General features: G+C 50.8%; 12 protein-coding genes across 12 annotated transcripts; 7 read left to right on the plus strand and 5 right to left on the minus strand.

The window, feature by feature from the left end:
- Positions 1-4: 4 nt before the first annotated feature.
- On the plus strand, positions 5-484 carry BBBOND_0401900 (-UPF0587 protein; the record flags this gene model as incomplete). Its single annotated transcript, XM_012914430.1, has 1 exon — positions 5-484. One exon carries the CDS (start codon positions 5-7, stop codon positions 482-484), a length of 480 nt encoding a protein of 159 aa, XP_012769884.1.
- Positions 485-888: 404 nt separating this feature from the next.
- BBBOND_0401910 (-Phosphatidylinositol transfer protein 1) lies at positions 889-3,247 on the minus strand (the record flags this gene model as incomplete). Its single annotated transcript, XM_012914431.1, is given in 6 exon segments — positions 889-1,827; positions 1,881-2,216; positions 2,236-2,875; positions 2,913-2,975; positions 3,011-3,159; positions 3,203-3,247. 6 exon segments carry the CDS (start codon positions 3,245-3,247, stop codon positions 889-891), a joined length of 2,172 nt encoding a protein of 723 aa, XP_012769885.1.
- A 1,155-nt stretch (positions 3,248-4,402) lies between these two features.
- Positions 4,403-4,982, plus strand: BBBOND_0401920 (calmodulin, putative; the record flags this gene model as incomplete). Its single annotated transcript, XM_012914432.1, has 3 exons — positions 4,403-4,481; positions 4,517-4,732; positions 4,828-4,982. 3 exons carry the CDS (start codon positions 4,403-4,405, stop codon positions 4,980-4,982), a joined length of 450 nt encoding a protein of 149 aa, XP_012769886.1.
- A 275-nt stretch (positions 4,983-5,257) lies between these two features.
- Positions 5,258-6,111, plus strand: BBBOND_0401930 (hypothetical protein, conserved; the record flags this gene model as incomplete). Its single annotated transcript, XM_012914433.1, has 2 exons — positions 5,258-5,459; positions 5,495-6,111. 2 exons carry the CDS (start codon positions 5,258-5,260, stop codon positions 6,109-6,111), a joined length of 819 nt encoding a protein of 272 aa, XP_012769887.1.
- Positions 6,112-6,410: 299 nt separating this feature from the next.
- Positions 6,411-7,457, minus strand: BBBOND_0401940 (hypothetical protein, conserved; the record flags this gene model as incomplete). Its single annotated transcript, XM_012914434.1, has 1 exon — positions 6,411-7,457. One exon carries the CDS (start codon positions 7,455-7,457, stop codon positions 6,411-6,413), a length of 1,047 nt encoding a protein of 348 aa, XP_012769888.1.
- An 815-nt stretch (positions 7,458-8,272) lies between these two features.
- Positions 8,273-9,441, plus strand: BBBOND_0401950 (ribosomal protein L17, putative; the record flags this gene model as incomplete). Its single annotated transcript, XM_012914435.1, has 3 exons — positions 8,273-8,277; positions 8,571-8,889; positions 9,157-9,441. 3 exons carry the CDS (start codon positions 8,273-8,275, stop codon positions 9,439-9,441), a joined length of 609 nt encoding a protein of 202 aa, XP_012769889.1.
- A 193-nt stretch (positions 9,442-9,634) lies between these two features.
- BBBOND_0401960 (hypothetical protein, conserved) lies at positions 9,635-11,413 on the plus strand (the record flags this gene model as incomplete). The annotated part of the gene is made up of 1 exon (XM_012914436.1): positions 9,635-11,413. One exon carries the CDS (start codon positions 9,635-9,637, stop codon positions 11,411-11,413), a length of 1,779 nt encoding a protein of 592 aa, XP_012769890.1.
- Positions 11,414-11,445: 32 nt separating this feature from the next.
- On the minus strand, positions 11,446-11,927 carry BBBOND_0401970 (hypothetical protein, conserved; the record flags this gene model as incomplete). Its single annotated transcript, XM_012914437.1, has 3 exons — positions 11,446-11,644; positions 11,684-11,810; positions 11,849-11,927. The coding sequence occupies 3 exons, from the start codon at positions 11,925-11,927 to the stop codon at positions 11,446-11,448; spliced, it is 405 nt and encodes a 134-aa protein (XP_012769891.1).
- Positions 11,928-12,273: 346 nt separating this feature from the next.
- BBBOND_0401980 (hypothetical protein, conserved) lies at positions 12,274-13,063 on the minus strand (the record flags this gene model as incomplete). Its single annotated transcript, XM_012914438.1, has 2 exons — positions 12,274-12,384; positions 12,614-13,063. The coding sequence occupies 2 exons, from the start codon at positions 13,061-13,063 to the stop codon at positions 12,274-12,276; spliced, it is 561 nt and encodes a 186-aa protein (XP_012769892.1).
- Positions 13,064-14,452: 1,389 nt separating this feature from the next.
- Positions 14,453-16,550, plus strand: BBBOND_0401990 (membrane skeletal protein, putative; the record flags this gene model as incomplete). The annotated part of the gene is made up of 3 exons (XM_012914439.1): positions 14,453-15,610; positions 15,646-15,771; positions 15,810-16,550. The coding sequence occupies 3 exons, from the start codon at positions 14,453-14,455 to the stop codon at positions 16,548-16,550; spliced, it is 2,025 nt and encodes a 674-aa protein (XP_012769893.1).
- Positions 16,551-17,264: 714 nt separating this feature from the next.
- On the minus strand, positions 17,265-18,224 carry BBBOND_0402000 (hypothetical protein; the record flags this gene model as incomplete). The annotated part of the gene is made up of 1 exon (XM_012914440.1): positions 17,265-18,224. One exon carries the CDS (start codon positions 18,222-18,224, stop codon positions 17,265-17,267), a length of 960 nt encoding a protein of 319 aa, XP_012769894.1.
- Positions 18,225-18,522: 298 nt separating this feature from the next.
- On the plus strand, positions 18,523-18,729 carry BBBOND_0402010 (hypothetical protein; the record flags this gene model as incomplete). Its single annotated transcript, XM_012914441.1, has 1 exon — positions 18,523-18,729. One exon carries the CDS (start codon positions 18,523-18,525, stop codon positions 18,727-18,729), a length of 207 nt encoding a protein of 68 aa, XP_012769895.1.
- Positions 18,730-20,230: the final 1,501 nt, after the last annotated feature.

Consider the following 20,230-nt stretch of genomic DNA (forward strand, 5'->3'; position numbering starts at 1 on the left):
TACCATGGTGGTGTTTGGCATATTTGCACGAGCGCAGCTCGAAAATGTCGCGGAGCTCAGGATTCCGGAAAGGCACTTATGGACATTCTCGCTCAAGGACTCTACCAGCGACGAGACACGCGACTTCGTCACCATCAGCGATGAGGAGCTCGTTGAAACCGGGAACACGCGAAACGTCGTGCACGGGTGCATCTTTTTCAAAGAATCCAACCGCAGGGGCACCATCGCCATCAAGACCATCAAGGATGTCACGAAAAACGCAATCACTGAATCAAACACGTTCACCTGCATTGGCGCCTTCGACTGCAGGGGAATCGACATCACCAAGTGGTACCCACGAGGCGGATACCAGGTCGTCTGCGAGAGCGGCGCGGTCATAAACGACGTAGAGTTCGACGCCTCCGGTGCGTGGGTAGGATTCGACGAGAAGGCGGGAACCTCAGTATCCGTCATGGAACTGGACTACGAGATAAGGACGCTCTAACTGTGCCGTAACCGGCTGCTTGTAGCACTCTGCCAACGGAGCGAGGCTGAACTGACGGAGTTGTATCTTAATATGCGACGAATGTACAAATCCATGAACGGGGTATTGGTCACTATGTCCAGCCATCCCTTCAGTTGGCGTGTTTAGATGGCAGGCCGATTGCATCCAATGCAGCAGGTGCAAACCATACGCTGCTGATGGCAAGTGAGCGCCAATGGGGCCACAAACACTGCTGCTTGAATGCGCCCACCCCACCGGACTGCGACGGGGTGGAGATGATGCCTTTTACGTATAACATCTCCAGCATATAAAATGCGGCACCAGTTGCCACAAGATTAACATTAGCGATAACTTGTTATCACGCGGCTAAAAATGCTACGTTGCCCGGTGGGGCAGACTCGCAATCACGCGGTGTCCATGTAACTGCCCGCCGAAGGTGGCGAGCATCCACCCACGGACTCCGCCTTCTCCACACGGTACAGGTACTCCGTGGCCAAGTCGTCCATGAGGGCCTCCGGAGACGACTCGGAGAGCACCTGGAGCAGCAGAATCCAACGCTTCACGGTGCTTTCTTCCTCGGCGCTCCAATAGTACGTCCGCTTGGCCCGGGTCGTCACGGAGAATACGTTCGGGCGGCCCATGTAGTGGCCGACCCAGTTGATGCGCGCGTCCATTAAACTGATGGTTGCCTTGGGGCGGGTGTCATCCCGGCTGTCGTAGTAGTGCATATTGCCGTCGCAAATCATGATGTATCTGATGTTCCACTGGTAGAAGAAGGTGCCACCCAACTTGTAGAGATAACCCGTGAACATCGATGGGGTGTAGCGCTCTGCAGCTGCGGCCAGAGGCGCGACCGTCTCATCCACGTCGCCGAGCGACGAACTGGAGTGATCGCCCCTTTCTGAGTCCATCGGCTCCGATTCTTCATTATCGATCGAAGAGCCCGGTACTTTGTATTCAATGATTGCCGAATGATCATCGGGAATCGGTAGGACGTCCTCAGCCTCGATGCGGAACTGCGATGCACGATCCTCGTGTACATGACGATAGCCATGCTCCTCCATGGACCCAGACTTCCTGCTACCGCTGGAGGCAGGCCCAGTGGAAGACGATACATATTCGTCCTCATGTTTCAAGGCAGAAACTGCACGGACGGCGCTGCTGGATGTGTAAACCGTTGACAACGACGGACGCCTGCTAGGCACACTTGCCATCGTGGAATTCGCGTCCTCCAGCTCCTCCATGCAATCCCAGAACTCTTCCTCGCCGGTGACGCTCCGGAATGATTTAGCTGTCACTACTCGAACAGCTCGGGAGACGTAGGCGCCACCTACAGCGCCGTCCTGAGTGTCTCTGCGGATGTCGCTGAATGCGGCGGAAAGAACGCTGCGGTAACCCCTGGGATCAGTGGATTCCTGTGGAACCGCAGCATCATTTGCTTTGCTTGATGGTACGGGCACTTGTTGGCGCACAACGCCAGCGGATTTTGCCGGCACGGGAGCTGGAACATGAACACGAGCCGGTGATGTAGCAGTAGCAGAAACTGTAGCACGAGCAGGAGAAGCAGCAGGAACATGAACACGAGCAGGCGAGGTAGCAGTAGCAGAAACTGGAACACGAGCTGGAACTGGAGCTGGAACATGAACATGAGCAGCAGCAGGAACCTGAACCGGAACACGATCAGGCACAGCAGCGGCAGGAGTACGAGCAGCAGCGGCACGAGCAGGAGCCTCTGGGGAACTTTTCTCAACCTCTTGAGGCTTCACTGCAGTTTCTACCATAGACGGAGATTTTGCTTCACGCTGCTTCTCTTCAAAGCTAGACGAGCTTGAAGCCTTTGGCGTATCTTGCGCCGGCAACTCCTGGCTATCTCGGAAAATGTGACCGTACTGCTCCCGGAAATTCTGGTTTAACACGTCGTAGCATTCCTGCTCCTTCATCCGCAAATATTTGATGTCGGCGTTGTACCATTCGTCGATGGAGCACATGGCGGTACATACGTACAACATCAACTTGTCCTGTAGGTAGTTCACCAGGTAGTTCTCCACGCGCGAGGATAAGAAGCCAAAGTACGGAATATCCACTTTCAGAACCTTGTGCGCAATTACACCCACGCTACCCGGCTGCTTCCACCAGCCGGGTTTCATTGGCAGCGCGTCTGTGTGTTGCGATTCTTTCACAGTCACGTCAAACTGCGAGTCGTACAGCTTGCACTTCTTAAACTCGGTGATATCCAACACAATCACCTTGCGGCGGGACAGGTCCTTGTCGTTGAGATTCAGTGCATTCTCCTGCGGTTCGAGGCCTTCATTCGTTATCGACTCAAAGCAAAATTCAAACGTCAGCTTCTTGTTGGAGTAGCTGGTCATGGTATACGGGAACACTGACCACCTGCACAACCGTGGAAGTAGACGATAAAAAAACGTACGAATGCTCACTCACAATCGTCAGTTCCCTACCCAGGAGCGACTGCAACCACGACGGCAGACTCCTGAACCAAATGTGCCTATGGACGCATGAACGTACTTGCCGAAGTAAAACCGCTTCTCCATCAGACGACCGAGCACACCATCTTGCTCGCATAGCTCGTTCCTCGATATCTCGAAGCCGCCGCCGCTCTCCACCTCCTTCATACTGGCCTTAGTCACCAAGTACACGCAGCAGCGCTCGTACATCTGAGCAAACATGAACGCCAAACACAGCGAGGCCTAAACGTACCTCGAGCGTCAGAGGGAGGGGGATCTGGAACTCGATGACCTTCATTTTGATGCGATCGGCGGTGACACAACTCGCAAAAAAACGCGCAGGGTGTCAACGACGCCTAGCAGGCAAAGCCGCGCTACACAAATAGCGATATGCCAGCCGCGGTTTTACAAGGGCTGTCATACGCGTGCTTGGCGGCAATGTACCATACGCATAGTCCCAGCACATCAGCACTCATGCCAACGTGACGGTGCGCGACGCGCGCCCCGTGAAAGGATGATGGATGCGGCACCACGACACAACACGATTTTTTAAGCGTACATTTCTATACGCAGTGCCATTTGACTTGGATCTGCCATAGGATCCAACGCGCTGCCATAGTGTGTTAGTGGATGGCTTCTCGTGAGCCAATACCGTTCACCACTCAAGTGCCGAGGTGTGTTGACCGGCCATCGAAAGCCGCATCGCGCAGTGAGCTGTGTCGATGTAAACAATTGAGCCGACACTCCAAATAAAAGACGCAAAAGCGACAGCCAAAGACCATGGGTACGAAGGCGGCAAGGTGGAGCCGACACCAAGTTATAATACGTGTATACTCTCTCATACGTCAAATTGCACATATGCACGCCCGCTTTGGCAGCGGGATATGCCGCAAAACATGACAACGCATAGCCATCGGTTACCGACTTCGTAGGTAGCGAAACGTCGCCAGCTGAGGATGCAAGGCCCTGATGCGACCAACTACACAAAAACCCCGCGTTGCACCTAACATGAGATCTCCCACCGTTTCAATACGACTGTCGGCGAGAGAGGCAGAACGGCAATGTGTGTCAGTAGGCAGGCGTTACCGTGCCGGAAACCGTCAGCCCAAATTGTGACGTCAATAAGGTATTGTGATGCTGCAAACAAGTTTGGGGTTGCTTAAACCGAAGCCTTAACTATAGCGAATTCACCGGTCTGGGAACTCTACCAGCCCACCACTTGCACGATAATATGGGACGCGCAGAGGTCATCGTAGAACATCAGCGGCCCGGCAAACAGGCGTCACTCAATAACCAGCCGGTGAATTAAGACGCTCGCTGCGATTTTATTCGCTTCGTAACCGCCTCAGGCTTACCCAGTCCACTCCACACAGGACAGTGTGTACAACTACACACTGGTCTTCGTTAATACATACGGGACGCAAGTTAGATTGGCGACAACAAGGATTCTACTATGGCGGATCAGTTGAGTGAGGAGCAAATTGCCGAATTCAAGGAGGCCTTCTCCCTGTTCGACAGGGACGGTGACGGAAGTGAGTTGCACGTCTGGGACGACCAACCTACGCAGGCATCACGACCAAGGAACTGGGCACCGTCATGCGTTCGCTCGGACAGAACCCTACCGAGGCGGAGCTGGCGGACATGATCAACGACATAGACAGCAGCGGCTCGGGAGCCATTGACTTCCCTGAATTCCTCATCCTCATGGCCAGGAAGATGAAGGAAGGCGACACTGAAGAGGAGCTCGTACAGGCGTTCAAGGTGTTCGACAGAGATGGTAACGGTATGTCCACACAGTCCCTATAGAACTGCTAAGACGCTACGCGGTGGTTGCCAGTTACATTCGACATTCACAAACACCCCTTTACATACACGCAGGGTTCATCAGTGCGCAAGAACTCAGGCATGTTATGACCAACCTCGGTGAGAAACTCACCAACGAGGAAGTCGAGGAGATGCTCCGCGAAGCCGACGTAGACGGCGACGGCAAAATCAACTATGAAGAATTCGTCAAGCTTATGATATCGAAGTGAGCTCCCAGTAGACCGACGTGAATAGCCAAAAAGCAATCTCATAACCACTTTAATGTCGTCGGAAAGCTTCTCTTTGTCCATTGCAGACAAATGTGCAAAACCTATACCCCCATATGCCACCATCTAGCAGCGCCGAATGACGCTTTGCCGCCGTCATACGGCTTCCATAGGGTTACCGGCGTGTAGAGAAGCGTCTAAAACGCTAGAAGACGCCTGAAACAGTTTACACATCTCAACGTCTGCTCGGCACCGCCCGAGCGCGCGCCGCTGGCATCATGGACGATTCGCCGGGGAAAATCGCCTGCGGCAAATTCACGCTGCTAGTAGGCTTGGTCAAGATCGGCCAGGAGTACGTTGGAGACGCCGAAAGCGAGGATGGAATCGCCGCCATCAAGGACCGCATCATGCACAAAGTGCTGAACATAAACAACTATATCAAGTCGCTATGTGACTTCTATGACCGTGAGAAGGCTTCAGGTAGGCATAAGCTGACTATGTGTCATGCACCGCAGCTCAAGCCGGCCGCCAGAATGCGGAGGATGTCAGCAAAACTGCCCAGCATACGGCCATGAACCTCGAAAAGTTTGTCTCCAGGAACGAGTTCTTCGTCTACTCGGTATCGGTCACGCTGAACCCGCGGGTTCGCACCCCGGCGGACCTCCACAGGGACAGCGGCGAGGGCGATGGCGTATGCACGATCACAGTCAAGCTGCCACGGGATAAGCAGCGCCAGGCGTTCTACATCCGGCTCATGCTCAAGCTTATATCGAAACACTCCCTAATGCTCAAGTTGACCCCAGAAAGGGCAACGCAGGCTGCACGGCAGGCCAAAAAGGAAACTGACGAGCCCGAAGCGTCGCCGCAGCAGAAGAGCACGGAGGCGACCGCTGGGTACTTCGATGACGATGACAAGGGCGGTGCGCAGGGCGCACAGGACTGCCGATACGTCAGGGCAGGCATGAACTCCTTCAGCTCGTATTCATTCTTCAACCAGAGCTCGATGATACTTAGCAAGTATGTCAACAGCAACGTCGTATTGCGCGAGGACGACCAGGTGATGGCAGAGCGGCTCCTACGGGAGAAGCAAAAGAAGCGGCGAGAGCTGCAGCTGAACAGAGGAAGCACGTAGCGGCTCGCCGGCGCCAAGGAAGCGATGATAGTCGCCACAGGCAATGCAGCAGCCTACGCCCCCGAAAATGCACTATACATACCCCTAATCGTACCAAAACAAGCACAAATGCGTAGCGATGCTGATACACATTAGGGCAGTGTTTCTTGTTGGGTAGTGTGTGGTACGTGGCCCCGTGTGGCGGAGGCCGGCGTTTGCGCATGCCGGAGGCCTTGCCTCGAACACCGCAGACGCTGGCAGCGATTTGAACACCTTCCGGCCGCATGGCGGATTGAACGCCGCGACGAATACGTACAAAATTAAAGTTTCATGGCCGTATGCGATCTGCCAACTGTTTTTATCTTTATGATCGTGTCGGTCACGCAGTACTGGAACACGTTTAGCACCAGAGGCGCGCCAACCATAACGAACAACAGCTTCAAAGTGTGCCTTTTCTCGAAGAAACCCAAAATGAAGTCGCCGATGGAGTTTATGCTACCCGAAAATATGGTAAAGACGGCTATGCTGAAAACCTTTAGGCTGCACACTATCGCCATCCAAGATAGCAGGTTATCCACGAACTTTTCGTTGCCCATGTCACGAGCCCATTCGTTGGGCGACGTCACCAACCGCACCAGGTGGCGCCAAAGCCGACGACGCCAGCCCCCCTCCACACCAAACTCGAACGTCTCAAAGACATTGTCGCATTCATCACGGCCAGGCATGTGGCCCTCCAGGTCGGTCTCGTTCATGCCAATCGGAGAGCCAGACGACAGCGCGACAGTGGCGATGCGCGTAGCATCATCCAACTCCTCAGTGGTGGGCGTGAACACGGACTTGCGGGTGCGCTGCAAATAGTGGTGCGCCTCCTTGCGAATTGCCAGATAACGCACGATCTTGTACTCCAGAAAGATCCCGATCGTCGCATCGAAGAGGGTCGTCATGAAGTAGAGGTTGCACTCGTCACCCACCTCGCCGGACCCGTCGTGCAGCCGCTGAATCATAATCGAAGACAAGATGTTCACCACGTGAACGGTACCGGAACCGCACATCAACGTGATGAAGTCCATCAAAAACGCCGGCAAAGAACGCCTTGGAGTCTCCATCCTGTACTTCAAAAACACAACCGCGATGGAGATTATGCAGAGAAACAGCTGGATAGAAAGTCCAAATAACCCGGGAAGAAGCGTACAACGGCCCCCTTCATCTGCATCCTTTACTAGTTGGCTAAGGCTGCTCGCAGCAGCTGATGCTGCTGCGGCGGCAACCAGCGGTTTAGACACGGAAGCGGAAATGGTTTTCCCTGCCGACGCTGCCGAGCCAACAGCCGGCGCAGGAGCAGGCACCTCATTATTCAGCGAAGCCATGTCGTACAGTCATGTCGGAATACGTTACATCGTGCGTAAACACGGGAAGTCCGCGACGTGTCGGCCAAAGCCTACGCGGTGGCCAAAACGACAGCACCGCAGTAGGGCAATACACGGAACTTCCCGTGACTACCCGGACCTCCGATAAACCCTTCAGACGCAAAAATACCTATTGCCCTCGCCTTCTATTGTACTATGAGGTAACGCGCTACACAGGAGCAACTGGCGCACACACGGCACCACGGCATTATCGGCAGTGACAACCAATACAGCTATAGAACGCAGCTTGACCCCAAACGCGTGTGTTGTGAACTGGTGTTGTATCGGAGCGCAACAGCTTAAAAGTTGTTCTCATTACGCCCCGCAAGAAGCGAAAAAGCACACAGCGAACACTACGGCGCCATGCGGCGTCGAAAATAGACGAAGTGTAGACGGCACAAGACCACCGTGATTAGCAATCGTGATTCTACGCAGATTCGCGCCGAATCATTATACACATTGGCTTCAGCACACTCCTCAAAGGTGCCGGCGCGGTACGGTATCCACCTCAGTGGACGAACATAACATGGCACATTTTTGATAGAGCTGTAGCGCACATACCGGAACTGAACAGCCGTAAATCAGGAGGTCAAGGGGCCTGCGTAGTTAGATAGTGCCTCGGCGCTCGGAGGGCGCGCACGAAATTATGGCCATCAACTATCACCAAGAGCCGAGTAATTACAGATGATTTGTTCGTTTAAACAGCTCGTTGGCACAGTTATATTCCGAGGAAACTGTTTTGAAGCCCAGTGGAAGGCTTAGGCAGGCTGCCGATAATGGGGTGAGCTCGCAACCATTACGGAACGGCCACTTGTAGAGGAGCGGGACCACTAAATCCTTCCGTTACATAAAAACTGTAACTCACGTCAGTTCAGGGGTTGCGAGGTTCGCACGATTAGAGGTACGTCAACGCTGCAATACGCCGTGGTCACCCCCAGCGTCGGGACGCGTCACGGCCTTCGCTGATAATACCTCACCACGCCGTCCGTGGGTGGAGGTGGCTCGCAGCGATTAAACCATACCGTTCGCTGAGCGTTACATTATTTCATAAGCCCCCCGCTCACAGCCCTGCAGAGCAATCAAGATGGTGAAGTACTCCAGGGACCCTTCGAACATCTCCAAGTGTGTCAAGGCCAAGGGCTCACACCTGCGCGCGCACTTCAAAAACACTTACGAGACTGCGGCGGCCATCCGTGGCATGTCCGTCATCGCTGCCAAGAAGTACCTCCAGGACGTCATCGACCACAAGCGTTGTGTGCCTTTCCGCAAGTTCAACGGAGGTGTCGGACGCTGCGCCCAGGCCAAGCAGTTCAAGCACACGCAGGGAAGGTGGCCCGAGAAGTCATGCCGCATCCTTATCGACCTGCTCGTCAACCTCATGTCCAACGCAGAGGTAGGTTCAGCGCGCACTATCAGCGGAACCACATATGATGATACGATGACGAGTATGACGGGCACATCGCCCATTCTCGATGGCCCTGCAAGCCCCGCTTGCTGGCGAGCCAAGGGGATGCGTGTTCTACGCTAAACCGGACGCAAACCAGCGAGCTCGGTGGGTATGATTATTAGAGGCATTTGTCTGATTGCGGTCAACCTGTGTGCATATCTCAAAGGGCGTTGTGCGCACGCTGCGTTTATGCCAGTGCTAATCGGTGTTCAGGTTAAGGGACTGGAGACGGACCAGCTCTACATTGAGCACATCCAGATCAACAGGGCACCACTGGGAAGGAGGCGCTCTTACCGCGCTCACGGTAGGATCATTCCCTTCCTTTCCCACCCCTGCCACGTGGAAATTATCGCTGTTGAGAAGGATGAGACCGTCCCCAAGCACGTAGATGCTGCCAAGAAGGTCATCAAACTCAACAAACGCCAGCTGGCCAGGTTCAGGCTCAAGGATGCCAGAGCTGCCGCCATGGCTGCCCTCAGGGCATCTAGGGCGAACTGAAAATGTAATCCTATTCTGAGTCACACAGTAGCGCGGTCGTAAGTATACTTGTAGCGAGGGGCTTCACGAATGCCCCGCTTACATGGTTCCTTTTACCGCGGTAGCGCCCTCCGGGTAAGGCGGGGCATGGGGACTCGGGTGGACGTGCAGATGTTGGAAGACACTTTCTTCCTCACTTTTGCGTTATCCATGGATGCATAGAACACTACAACGGCGGGCGCTGGGCTTTGAAAGCCTTGTGGGCCTCGTGAAATCAATCGCTGCCGACTCGGGTCAGGCCATCCACGACGCAGACGGAAGCTCACGGGTTATGAAAAGGCTACAGGCTGTGTTGGATGGAACCGTCGCGCTTGCATTAGATCACCCGTTCCATACACCCGTTATCGCGCGGCAGTTGGCGAATGTGACATCGAGGATCAACGTGAAGGGAAAACACCGATGTGTAACCTGCGGGGGCACTTGCGATGATATACACGTGGAAATCATACGATGTGTGGACCGGGCGCTGCCGTATCTGGCCCCCAAGGGAATCACGCAACTCATGGCGTTGTACTTGCCCTGCCGCAACCCGCATATGCAAGGCACGCTGCGCAACATAGAACTGAGAGGCGCGTTTATCATGTTTTGCGCGATAATCGCAAATGCCGAAAATAAGGCCGAAATCGCGTCTGAGGTGGCAAACAGATTGCGAAGGTCGTACAACGGCTGCATGCCATCGAGCAACGGTGATGAGGCATTCGCAAAATTCCTCAACTTAGGCGACTTAGACGGGTGCCACAACGCTGGTGAATGTCTTGAAATGCCCCAATACGAAGTGACAATACGGGACGTATGTGAGGCTGTTTGCGCCGTCAGTGAAGAGAGTCATAATAGCGACCTACTGCTATACCTCACGCATCTCAGATTACAACAGATAGACATCGACACTATCAAACCCAATGAAGTCAAAACTGTTTGCAGGATATTGCACGCTCTGAGCAAGCGCGGATACCGCGTGGAGTACAACAGTAAGTTGGCAAGCAGCATATGCGAAAAACACGCTCGCTCGATGAATGCCAAAGACATATCCTGCATTTTTCAGGCAGTACAATTCCGAGATGAGGCTGCGCTTGTTCCGCTCTTAAGGCGAATAGAGGCCATCCTGAGCAAAAAAACACGACAGAATGCAGTTGACGTCAAGTCGGTCTCCGTCCTCATCACGACTATAGCGAGCATCGCGCACCCGGGAAATGTTGAGTGCCTTCATACACTCAAAAGGTGCGCAGAAGCAATTATAGGTGACGTCAAGCGAGATGCTGCAATAATCGGGCGACCTGAAACATTCACGGCCGTGGTCATGGCACTGGAGAAGCTGCAAGCTTTCAGGTGCAACCAGGGCATAAACCGATGTTTCGGGACTATGATAGGCTACATGTTACATAATCGGCAACTTTGGGTGGCGATCAAGCGAACATATGACCTCAACCAATTGCTTGCCATTCTTGCGGCTATCCGGACACGAGCTAAAGGCGATGATCACACTCGGCACAAGCCTACACCGAATGTTTTTGTTGGAGAAGTATCAGAACTTGTGCTTATATCTGGATTGGAAACGGCGATAAAGCGCCTGTCAGACCTGTACGTGGCAGGCCTAGCTATGATTAATTCTCGCGCGGAGGGTGTCGACAATACGCTGATAAGAAACCTCTGCCATTTTCTGGCAATATACCGGGAGCATGACCTATGCGAAATCCGAAGACTTGATGAAGAGTTTAATCGTGAACTTCTTCACACGTTACGCCGTAGGCACGACTGCATGACGCCAGTAGATGTCATCGAGCTTGTGCTCTATCTTATGACAGTGGATCCACAGGGTGCAAATTTGGCAACGATGCAAGCAGCCGCAATAAAAAGAGCAGAGACAGACTCCAACGTAGACGAACGACAATGGGCACGGATACGCAGACTCGTTTCTCATTGTAAGCAGAAATAAACAGCATACACATGCAACTATAGAAACGCGCATTAGCTCTTTATGTTACGCCCCTGAATAGGGTAGCTGAAAAACGGCTCAGAAACTTCCTTGATAACCTTGGCGCAAGTTTGCTGAAGCTTTCCCGTGTAGGTGTCGCGCAATTTGTCGAAAAGCTTGGCACCGGCGAGAGGTGTGCGATGGCACTTGTCCGGGTTCTCGTATGCCTCTATCAAGTGATAGCCATCCAGCCTAAACACCAATTATCTCACGGAGAGAACGCAAACGGACTTGTACTCCATGTAGTTGCGATGCTTCATAGGCACATAGTCGTTGTGCAACTCGACGTCATCGCGAGCGTGCTTGTACATCTCGTCAATCGCGGAACGATCTATTTCGACCACCTTGCGATCTTTGCCTGTACGGTAGTCTAAAGTGGAGAGTCAGAAAACCTGCCTACGCGGATGCGCTGGATGCCGGTCTTGCCGTACAGCAGCGAAACGGCTGGATTCCGCTTCGGCAAGAGATTCAACATCGTTCCTAAATAGTAGCCACACGTACGGTGTGATTAACGTGGCTAATATCTATTGCTATGTGGCTCCTCCCTCGGCTTACGCGGGTCTGCACGCTACACTCCATGAGCAGCTCGGGCAAAAGGAGACACACACACACAATTACATTGGGTCGGATAAATACTTCTGCTATCTGACATTAACAATGGGTGGTTGTTTGGTAGCATCAGGAGGTCTGGCCATCCTCTAGACGTATGCCTGCGCTTGCATCCAATGTGTCATTAACGCAGCAGTAACGTACAGGAGCCACGCCAACCATTCAGTACGATTCTGAAGCGCTATCAATACAAATCCTATCCGATGAATTCTTCAGAAGAAGGTGTCACCCTGCTCCAATAAAGGAAGCTCGCTGTTCGCCTTGATCTGCTTATCAATGTTCTCGAAAAACTCGTTCATGCTGCTGTGGAACTTCTCAGAAAGCTGCAACATGGTGTTATTGTGGAAAACAATCATGGAATTAACAGCGGCGAACATTTCGCTACGCAGGCCAAAAAGGTCATCACCGAGAAATGCAGTGACCCAAAAAACAGACGTAACTGTGATGCACCACTACATACGCTCAATACATATAAACAGACAGATTTCTGCGCGATAAAGATACTGGAATACAGTACTGCTTTACACCTTTAACACCAGACGAAATACTCACCCTATTTAAAAAGTCGCTAATGACGTCCAAAGCGCAAACTGGAGCATCAGACTTCTCGGTGTGCGTTGGCAGGCTGCCCATCAGCAGAGGCTTACGCTCTTGCTTCACAGAATCCTTGCTGTCGACCTGTTTGGAGGTCGTAATGTCGGCGATGCGGGTGCTTGTCGCAGATCCAGTGCCATCAGCTTCTACATGATGATAGTCGCCCTCATCATCATCATCGTCCTCATCGTCTTCTTCGTCGCTGTCCATGCGAGATACATTAGACGGCGCTGCAACCAATCGAGCCATATCGTTTTGTAGGTACTTCCTCCTAGACACGCCAGAAAGCTCACGAAGAGGTATTGCAGCATTCTTATGGTCGATGAATGAGTCGATGTCGCAGGCGGCAGGGGTGCACAGCAGCGCCGCTAGGATGCTGAAGACAAGGTAGTAGACGTGGAAGGTCATTGTAGCGAGGCAAACTATGCAACTTCCGCGATGTAGTAATATTTAATTTCTATGCAGATTTCAAACAACTCGGCGTGTACACACCAATAACCGCAGCGAGTCGCTAGGCAAGATTCGCTATGGAATCACACCATGAGAGAAGAAGCAGCTCCTGATCAGTAACAGCGGATTCCTCTAATAACAGCAGTTTTTTATTCATATGAATGATATTAGGTATTCAAAATGCTCTGGTATACGCTCAATTTCGCTTTTTGAACGGAGGCTAGACAGTGGAATCCCAGACCAGCGTGTGGGGAATGATAAGGCGAATAATATGCGACGCAACCGCCACAAAACCCATACACATGAACTAGAATGCCATTTCGTAAACTGAGCCGCTATCTGCGGCGGTAATGGCAGGTCAGCGCAAAAGGGAGACTTGCCAGCGCCACAGTAGCACGTCACCATTATGTCCATAAAACAAAACCGCGGCGTTGCATACATATCCTTAGTGTGTAATGTGTGGTAACGTAAGGTGGCGTGGGACTTCTCTAAATCGCGCGGTTCTAGCGTATGATCAACGGTTATAACGGAATCACCAACCTCCTCCATGGTATGGGCTATGAGATGGCAACACACACAACGGTTCGTCATTATGATATTCGGTAAAAACGATAGAATGACACAACCAGCGCGTCGCACGAGTTGCGTACAGATTGGACACCGCGCCGCGCGTAAGCTGCACATGCCAAAGTGCAAATAGCATTCATTCAATAACAAAAGCATCCCTGCTCGTGTTTACGTCGCGGGATAGGCGCAAGAGGGATACCGGGTGGGCTCGCAAGCGGTGAACGTGACGACACACGTGGTTATAAATCACGTAAATTTTGCAACAGCAACTGCAGTTTTGTATGCTGCACATCGGGCATGTGTGAACCGAATCATAGGCAGCAGTCTCGTGAGCGGCGACCACGTCCTTGCACTGGCGTATATGCGCCAGTTACCAGGTGCACCCTTCACCGCAAGTGCTCGCAAGCCAGAATCAGCTGTACGCCGCTCTTTTATTTTTAGCATAATAAAATATTAAAACGAATTATCCTGTCGACTGCCTGCGAGTAATTAGGTTGGTCTAGTGCTGGTGAGTTGCCTTGTAACGGACAGCAGAGTGTGTCGCTTTCCGCCTTCACCTCACGAATGCGTGGCTTTGGTAACCCTCATCATGCACGCAAGGCAAATCGAAGGTGATACATGCGGTCGTAATAGAGATTGTGTATACGTGTGCAGTGATACAACCTAGTTCCATGTTTACTATGTGGTGTCTAGGGTCCACACAATAGATGAACATACACCAGTGAATGTGATGTTACAACGGATAGCCATTATTTGACGCGTCTGTAATCTCAATGCAGGATGTCATCATGTCATAGTGGGGATAACAAGCTCCATTCGTCTCACGGGGTAACTGGAATTCACGTCACTGATATAATGGACGTAACTAAGTCCAGTGACACAGAGAGCACATGCACGAACCCAGACCTGGTTCAGAGATATGCCGAACAGCTATTTACACTGGACAAAAAGCCGGAATCGTTGTACGAGTGCCCCACTTCCGCGTGTTCAATTGCATCCGTCGGCGCCCAGCAAGATGCGTACGGCACCCTGAACTCAGCAATATTCAATACCCAGAGTCTCGATAGCTCGGATGAAGAGCCTCCAGTAGCCCCGGAACCGTACTACTCTAAGGAAACGCCTTCCATTGAAAGAGCTACTAATCTGACAACACCATCTAAGGAAATAGGATCTCCAGTATTCACTTATCAACAGGCAGTGGGAGGTTATTTCGCCGGTTCGCCTGGAACTCTTTTGGTGGGCTCAGGGACACTGTCTGAAAGGCCGAAGAATTTCATAGCGGAATCAACGATGGGTGATGCGACGCCACTCAGGCAAGACATTACGGAGCCTGCAACAGTAGTTATGACGCCATGTTCGTCACCATATGGGGCTGTAGGAGCAACTATATTAAGTCCAAATGTATCGGAGAGAAACATAGGGACCGAATCGCCCCTCGCAAGGGAGTGTCACACGCCAATGGGCGTACAACAAGGCACTCCCCTGTCGCGTATTAGTGCGTCAACATCCCCAGCCGTAAAGGATTATTCGCGTGCTGTGGAATGTAGCAATAACTCCGAAACATCGTTTGTACACGAGGGTTACGACACTGTACAGATACCCAGATATCGGCCCGTGGAAGTTGTAGACAAGGTCGTGGAGGTGCCAGTTGTACATCATGTAGATACGTATGTGCCCAAAAAAGAAATTCAAGAAATTGAAAGTTTCGTGAAGAAGCCGTACACCAAATACGTTGACAAATTCATAGAGGTGCCTGAGGTGCATTACAGCGATAGGATAGTAGAGGTGCCCGAGTACCACGAAATAACTAAAACAGTTACCAAAGTAGAAGTACAGGAACGTATCAAGTATGTGCCCAAGGTAGAAGTGAAAGTCGTGCCCAAGTATGTGGAAGTCCCTGTTATAAAGATTGTCGATCGATACGAGGAATACGAAGAGGTAAGCTTAAGTCAACATCTTAACACAGTTTTCAGGTGGAGGAAGTTATCAAGGAGGTTGAAAAGGTCGAAATCGTCGATGTTCCGAGGGAGGTTGTGAAGCACGTAGTAAAACCGGTGAAGAAAATCATAGAGCAGGAACGCATAATACCTGTAAATAAGGTAAGACAAAATGTCTCATGTTCACATGTCGTCTTCAGCATCGCGACGTACCTGTGGAAAAGGTTAAATTTGTCCCTAAAATCGAAACAGTCGAAGTCATCAGGGAGGTGCCCAAAATTATCGACGTTCCAGTGCCTTACAATGTCCACAAAATCGAATATGTAGATAAGCCGTATATCGTTCCGGAATACCGCGATGTCCAAGTAGGGGTTCCAGTCAGAAAGAGGGTGACGCCAATATACCGCTACGAAGGAGAACCTGAAATCATTGACCTACCGGTGCACAAGCCCTACTTCGTTATACACGATCATATTACTTTCAAACCGGCTGCACAGCCAATTTCAGAAAAAATCAAAGTCGTGGGATCCCGTCCCATCGACCTGAATACGCTAACTACAGAGGATAGAGTAGATGCGCAAGAACGGATGCACAACGCAGTCAATCAGAGGCCATTAGAGCCTCACGATGAACGTCAAGAGATGCATCATCTGAGCACGCAACTTCCTATGGACATCCCAAACGCTCGACAATTAGACCAATATGGTACGCAGCCCAGACATGTACAAATTGGAACGCCGATTTCTCATGAGAAGCCGGTTCACAAACCACAATTTGGCGCTCCTGAGATGCTTTCAAGCAATAGTAATAAGTCAAGTGTACCAATGGAAACCATCATTTATATGAGGTCCCCAAAAGGACGCTTATCGCCTATGTCGGATGGCGGAGCGATTGATGTTTATCCCCATTCTAACAATAACACACCCAGAATGGCCAACTAAGCACATAAGTTCTTATAATTTCGTTAGCATGCCTGAGCCAATGTAGCAGACGTGCTCAGATTTGCATGCGCAACATGTCATTTGCTCTGCGTTACCGTTTCAGTACATTGCCGGCAAAGGCTCCCATGAACCGTCATGTTTTGAACGGTTCGTTCTACCGGTATCGCTAGTTAACTGGACATCGTACGGACTCAGGACGGCGAGAACCTTCTTAGCATGCGTGGATAACTGTTTTCTTCGCACTCCTAACTGGGCGATGCCTGTACGCTACTTTTAGTCAATTTTTCATGTGTCTGAGTGTGCTGTGCGGCCACTTTTTGCCTGCGGCTGATGCTGCCCCTAACTGAAGTCCCATTCCCTGCACTCCATTTCAGTAACTGGTATCGTACTAAGCAACTCCGAACAGCACTGACATCTTCCACCCGAAACAACCTACAATTGGAAAACTTGATGCATAAACATCAGACTTTGTCGTACGTATCGTAGACGATATTGAATACGTACCACATTGAAACAATACGTCGCATTGCAGCAATAACGCACACAAATAGACGCACAGAACAGTAATTCGCTAAAGTTTACGGCGACAAGTTGGTAAACGAAAACAGTATACATCGAATTACAGATAAGGCGTCGGTATCGGAGATATTTCGTGAGAGTTTCAATGATGACAAGTACGCGGCATCCAGGCTTATTTCATTATTGTTTGTTTGCTTACGAAGAGTCTTCACCTTCAGATTCCTCACCTTCAGATGCTTCACCTTCAGATGCTTCACCCTCAGGTTCTTCACCCTCAGGTTCTTCACCCTCAGGTTCTTCACCCTCAGGTTCTTCACCCACACGTCCTTCACCTTCTACAGAATCCGCAGGTGCTACATCTCTTAAAGATTTTGAATTTGCTGCATTCTTATCTCCATAGAAAGCCCAAAATCCGCCGAGGTCGTAAAGTGTTGTAAATATGTCGACCTCCATAAGATTAAACGCCTTACGGACATCTGACGCACCTATGCCAGCGGGGCACACCGGCTCTCCGTAACCTACGGCTTTCAACATATCTAATAAACGTCTCTTCGAGTTAAATGGTGGAATCTTCTTGGCTGCAAAAAAGCTCACATCCCACAAAGAACGCAAGCCTGTGTACAGCATTGGCGCAACACCCACGAGGATCACTGCACAAGCTTCCGGATCTTTTGCGCATGATTTAGCCCACGTCGCATCAGAACCGTAAGCAGACGTATAATGGTCAGGGTCTTTCATCTCATTTAAGAATTTATCGCAGCTGTCCACAACTTGTGCTAACTTATCTGACATGGCTTGACGGTCGAAACCATGGTTCTGTACGACATTCGCATAATCGCTTTCGGCTATAATTCCAAACCACTTCTCTAACAGGCTGGGGGCCTTACCCATAGGTTTGTTGAACCTTTTCAGCAATCTTTCCACGCACCAATGGTACTTAAGCTCCGGTTTCTCCATGAACTCCTTGGAAATTTGTTTGACTGCCTCGAGACCTGGGACCTCCGTATACCCAACTGGCTTGTCTGCAAGTAATTTGTGAATTGCGGCGCCCATAGCTTTGAGGTTTGCTTCCGCGTCAGTTCCTCTCAGGGCTATCAACCAGTCAATGCCATCCTTGAGGTTGTGAGGAGCCTCAGTCAACGAAGTGTACACCATTTTGAATAGATTTGTTAAATGACGCAGCTAATATACACGTTTTTTATCCCTGTCTATTTCCAGGCCAGTTTACAAAACTGCTCTGTCTTAACGGCATGTCAATACAAGCACCGCTGCCTTCTAACGGATAAACTCCTTGTCTAATTATGTAAATTATACGACACTTGAGACAGGAATATTCGGAGTGTAATAGCAATCAGATGGCGCGTGGAAACTAGCTACACGGAAGTACCGTAACATGCAACCGACATCGCGAGCCACTGGCATATTCAAGTTTAGGGTGAAATATGACGCATAGATGCTACAGATTTTCGCTGCATTATTTAACCACGCTAATACGTTAAAATTCCGCCGATATGTTGCTCAGAATGTCCTTCAAACCCTGGGCGTGCCGTGCTACCCTGTAGTCAACACCGCTGCCACCGGAAGAACGCAAACATTACTTACACTGTCTGCCGCTATTAACGAGATGCTTTGCAACTTTAAGAGGTTGCGGCATGTCTAGTTCAAAATGCTTCTCGGCTAATGAAAACTTCACGTTGTGATGCAAGCCGGCACATTCCTTACGAAACAAATTCCTTCGGCTGCAACCATACTGAAAACCACTGTGTTTTCTATGACGATGTTGTATATAAATGTCTACCTACGATACGTAGGGTCTTTGAAGTAATTTGGTGGTTTGTGCATCGATTGTACGGATTCGATCTGCAAATGTTTAGTGTCACATGTTGCAACTCGAACGTCGAGTGCCAGACGGCCTGTGTGAATCCGGAACCTTGCCGGCGGCGTGAACGTCGGGATTCCTGAGCTGCGGTCTACCGCATTCCCATGTTGCGTTTAATCATGTCAATGTGTGCAGATTTGATTTCCGATGGAAGGTGATTCCGCCACCTTCTCACCGCATTCATCTGCCACTCTGGTAATGTAATAGTAACTGTCTGTGCGCGCTACGGTGCGGGATTAAGGTGCAGAAATGTCACATGGATTCGCCAGCAGACACGAAATATTACATCATACAAATACTCTAAAAATCACTCGCATTTCGTGAATTCACCTGGCGGATGACCCTACACCGCCAATTTGCCAACTGGGTGTCGCTCCTGTGTTACCATTGGCCTACACCGATGAATGACAACTAAGTCGCTGCAACACTAAATGAATATGTGAAATGGCATTGTGGATAATGTTGCTGGCTATACCTGGTCTGCGGCCGAATTAATCTTTGTTCCAGAGTGCATACTGCGTGATGTAGCTGTCTCGATTGGGTCGGGTGTTGATATCATCGGGATATTGCAGCATACGGTAGGTGTGAGATGCGTGATCTACGCCATCTAGTTGCTGTAGTGGTCACAGACCCCTACATGCAAGGCTGCGGTGTAACGTACTAATCGGATGAGTTGTTCAAGCCTGAAACACCCAAACTCTACAATGCGGAAGGGCGAGAAATTGGTTGCAAAATCGACATTCAGATCGCTAAAGAAGCCACTTGCTACTGCCCAACGCCTTACATTCTCGACCCACCTGACTGCTTCAACCAAGTGTTAGTGGAGGGTGAGGTGAAGAACCTAAGCGACATCAGTAAGTCTTTAGTAGCATCACATTCCAATCACTTCGTTACCTTGCGGTTAGACAGTGAACTCATTGGACCGGGGGAGACACTGCGCCAGACCCCGCCGTTGTAGTGCCAGTTCGTCACGACCAGGGGCATCGTCCTAGCCACCATACAGATTAAAAACTACTACGCCTAGTAATGAGTAGCTCAGAATTGGTAACCCATCTGACAATGAACCACGATAATTGTCATAATTCGTGTCGGTCTGATTCTGTGGCGGCATGGTTCTAGCGTAGAATTTGATAATTGTAATTGCCAGTCTAACGACATATTCTTGTGTTGTCGTAGCTTTTTGTAACTATTGTAAAATGGCCTTGGGCCCGGTGAAGACCGTGGTGCGGAATTACTTGTCACAACCACTTAGCTGGGCACTGTTTACTGCAGGCATGAGGAA

Source organism: Babesia bigemina, assembly GCF_000981445.1.
Source record: "Babesia bigemina genome assembly Bbig001, chromosome : IV".
Classification (NCBI taxonomy): domain Eukaryota; phylum Apicomplexa; class Aconoidasida; order Piroplasmida; family Babesiidae; genus Babesia; species Babesia bigemina.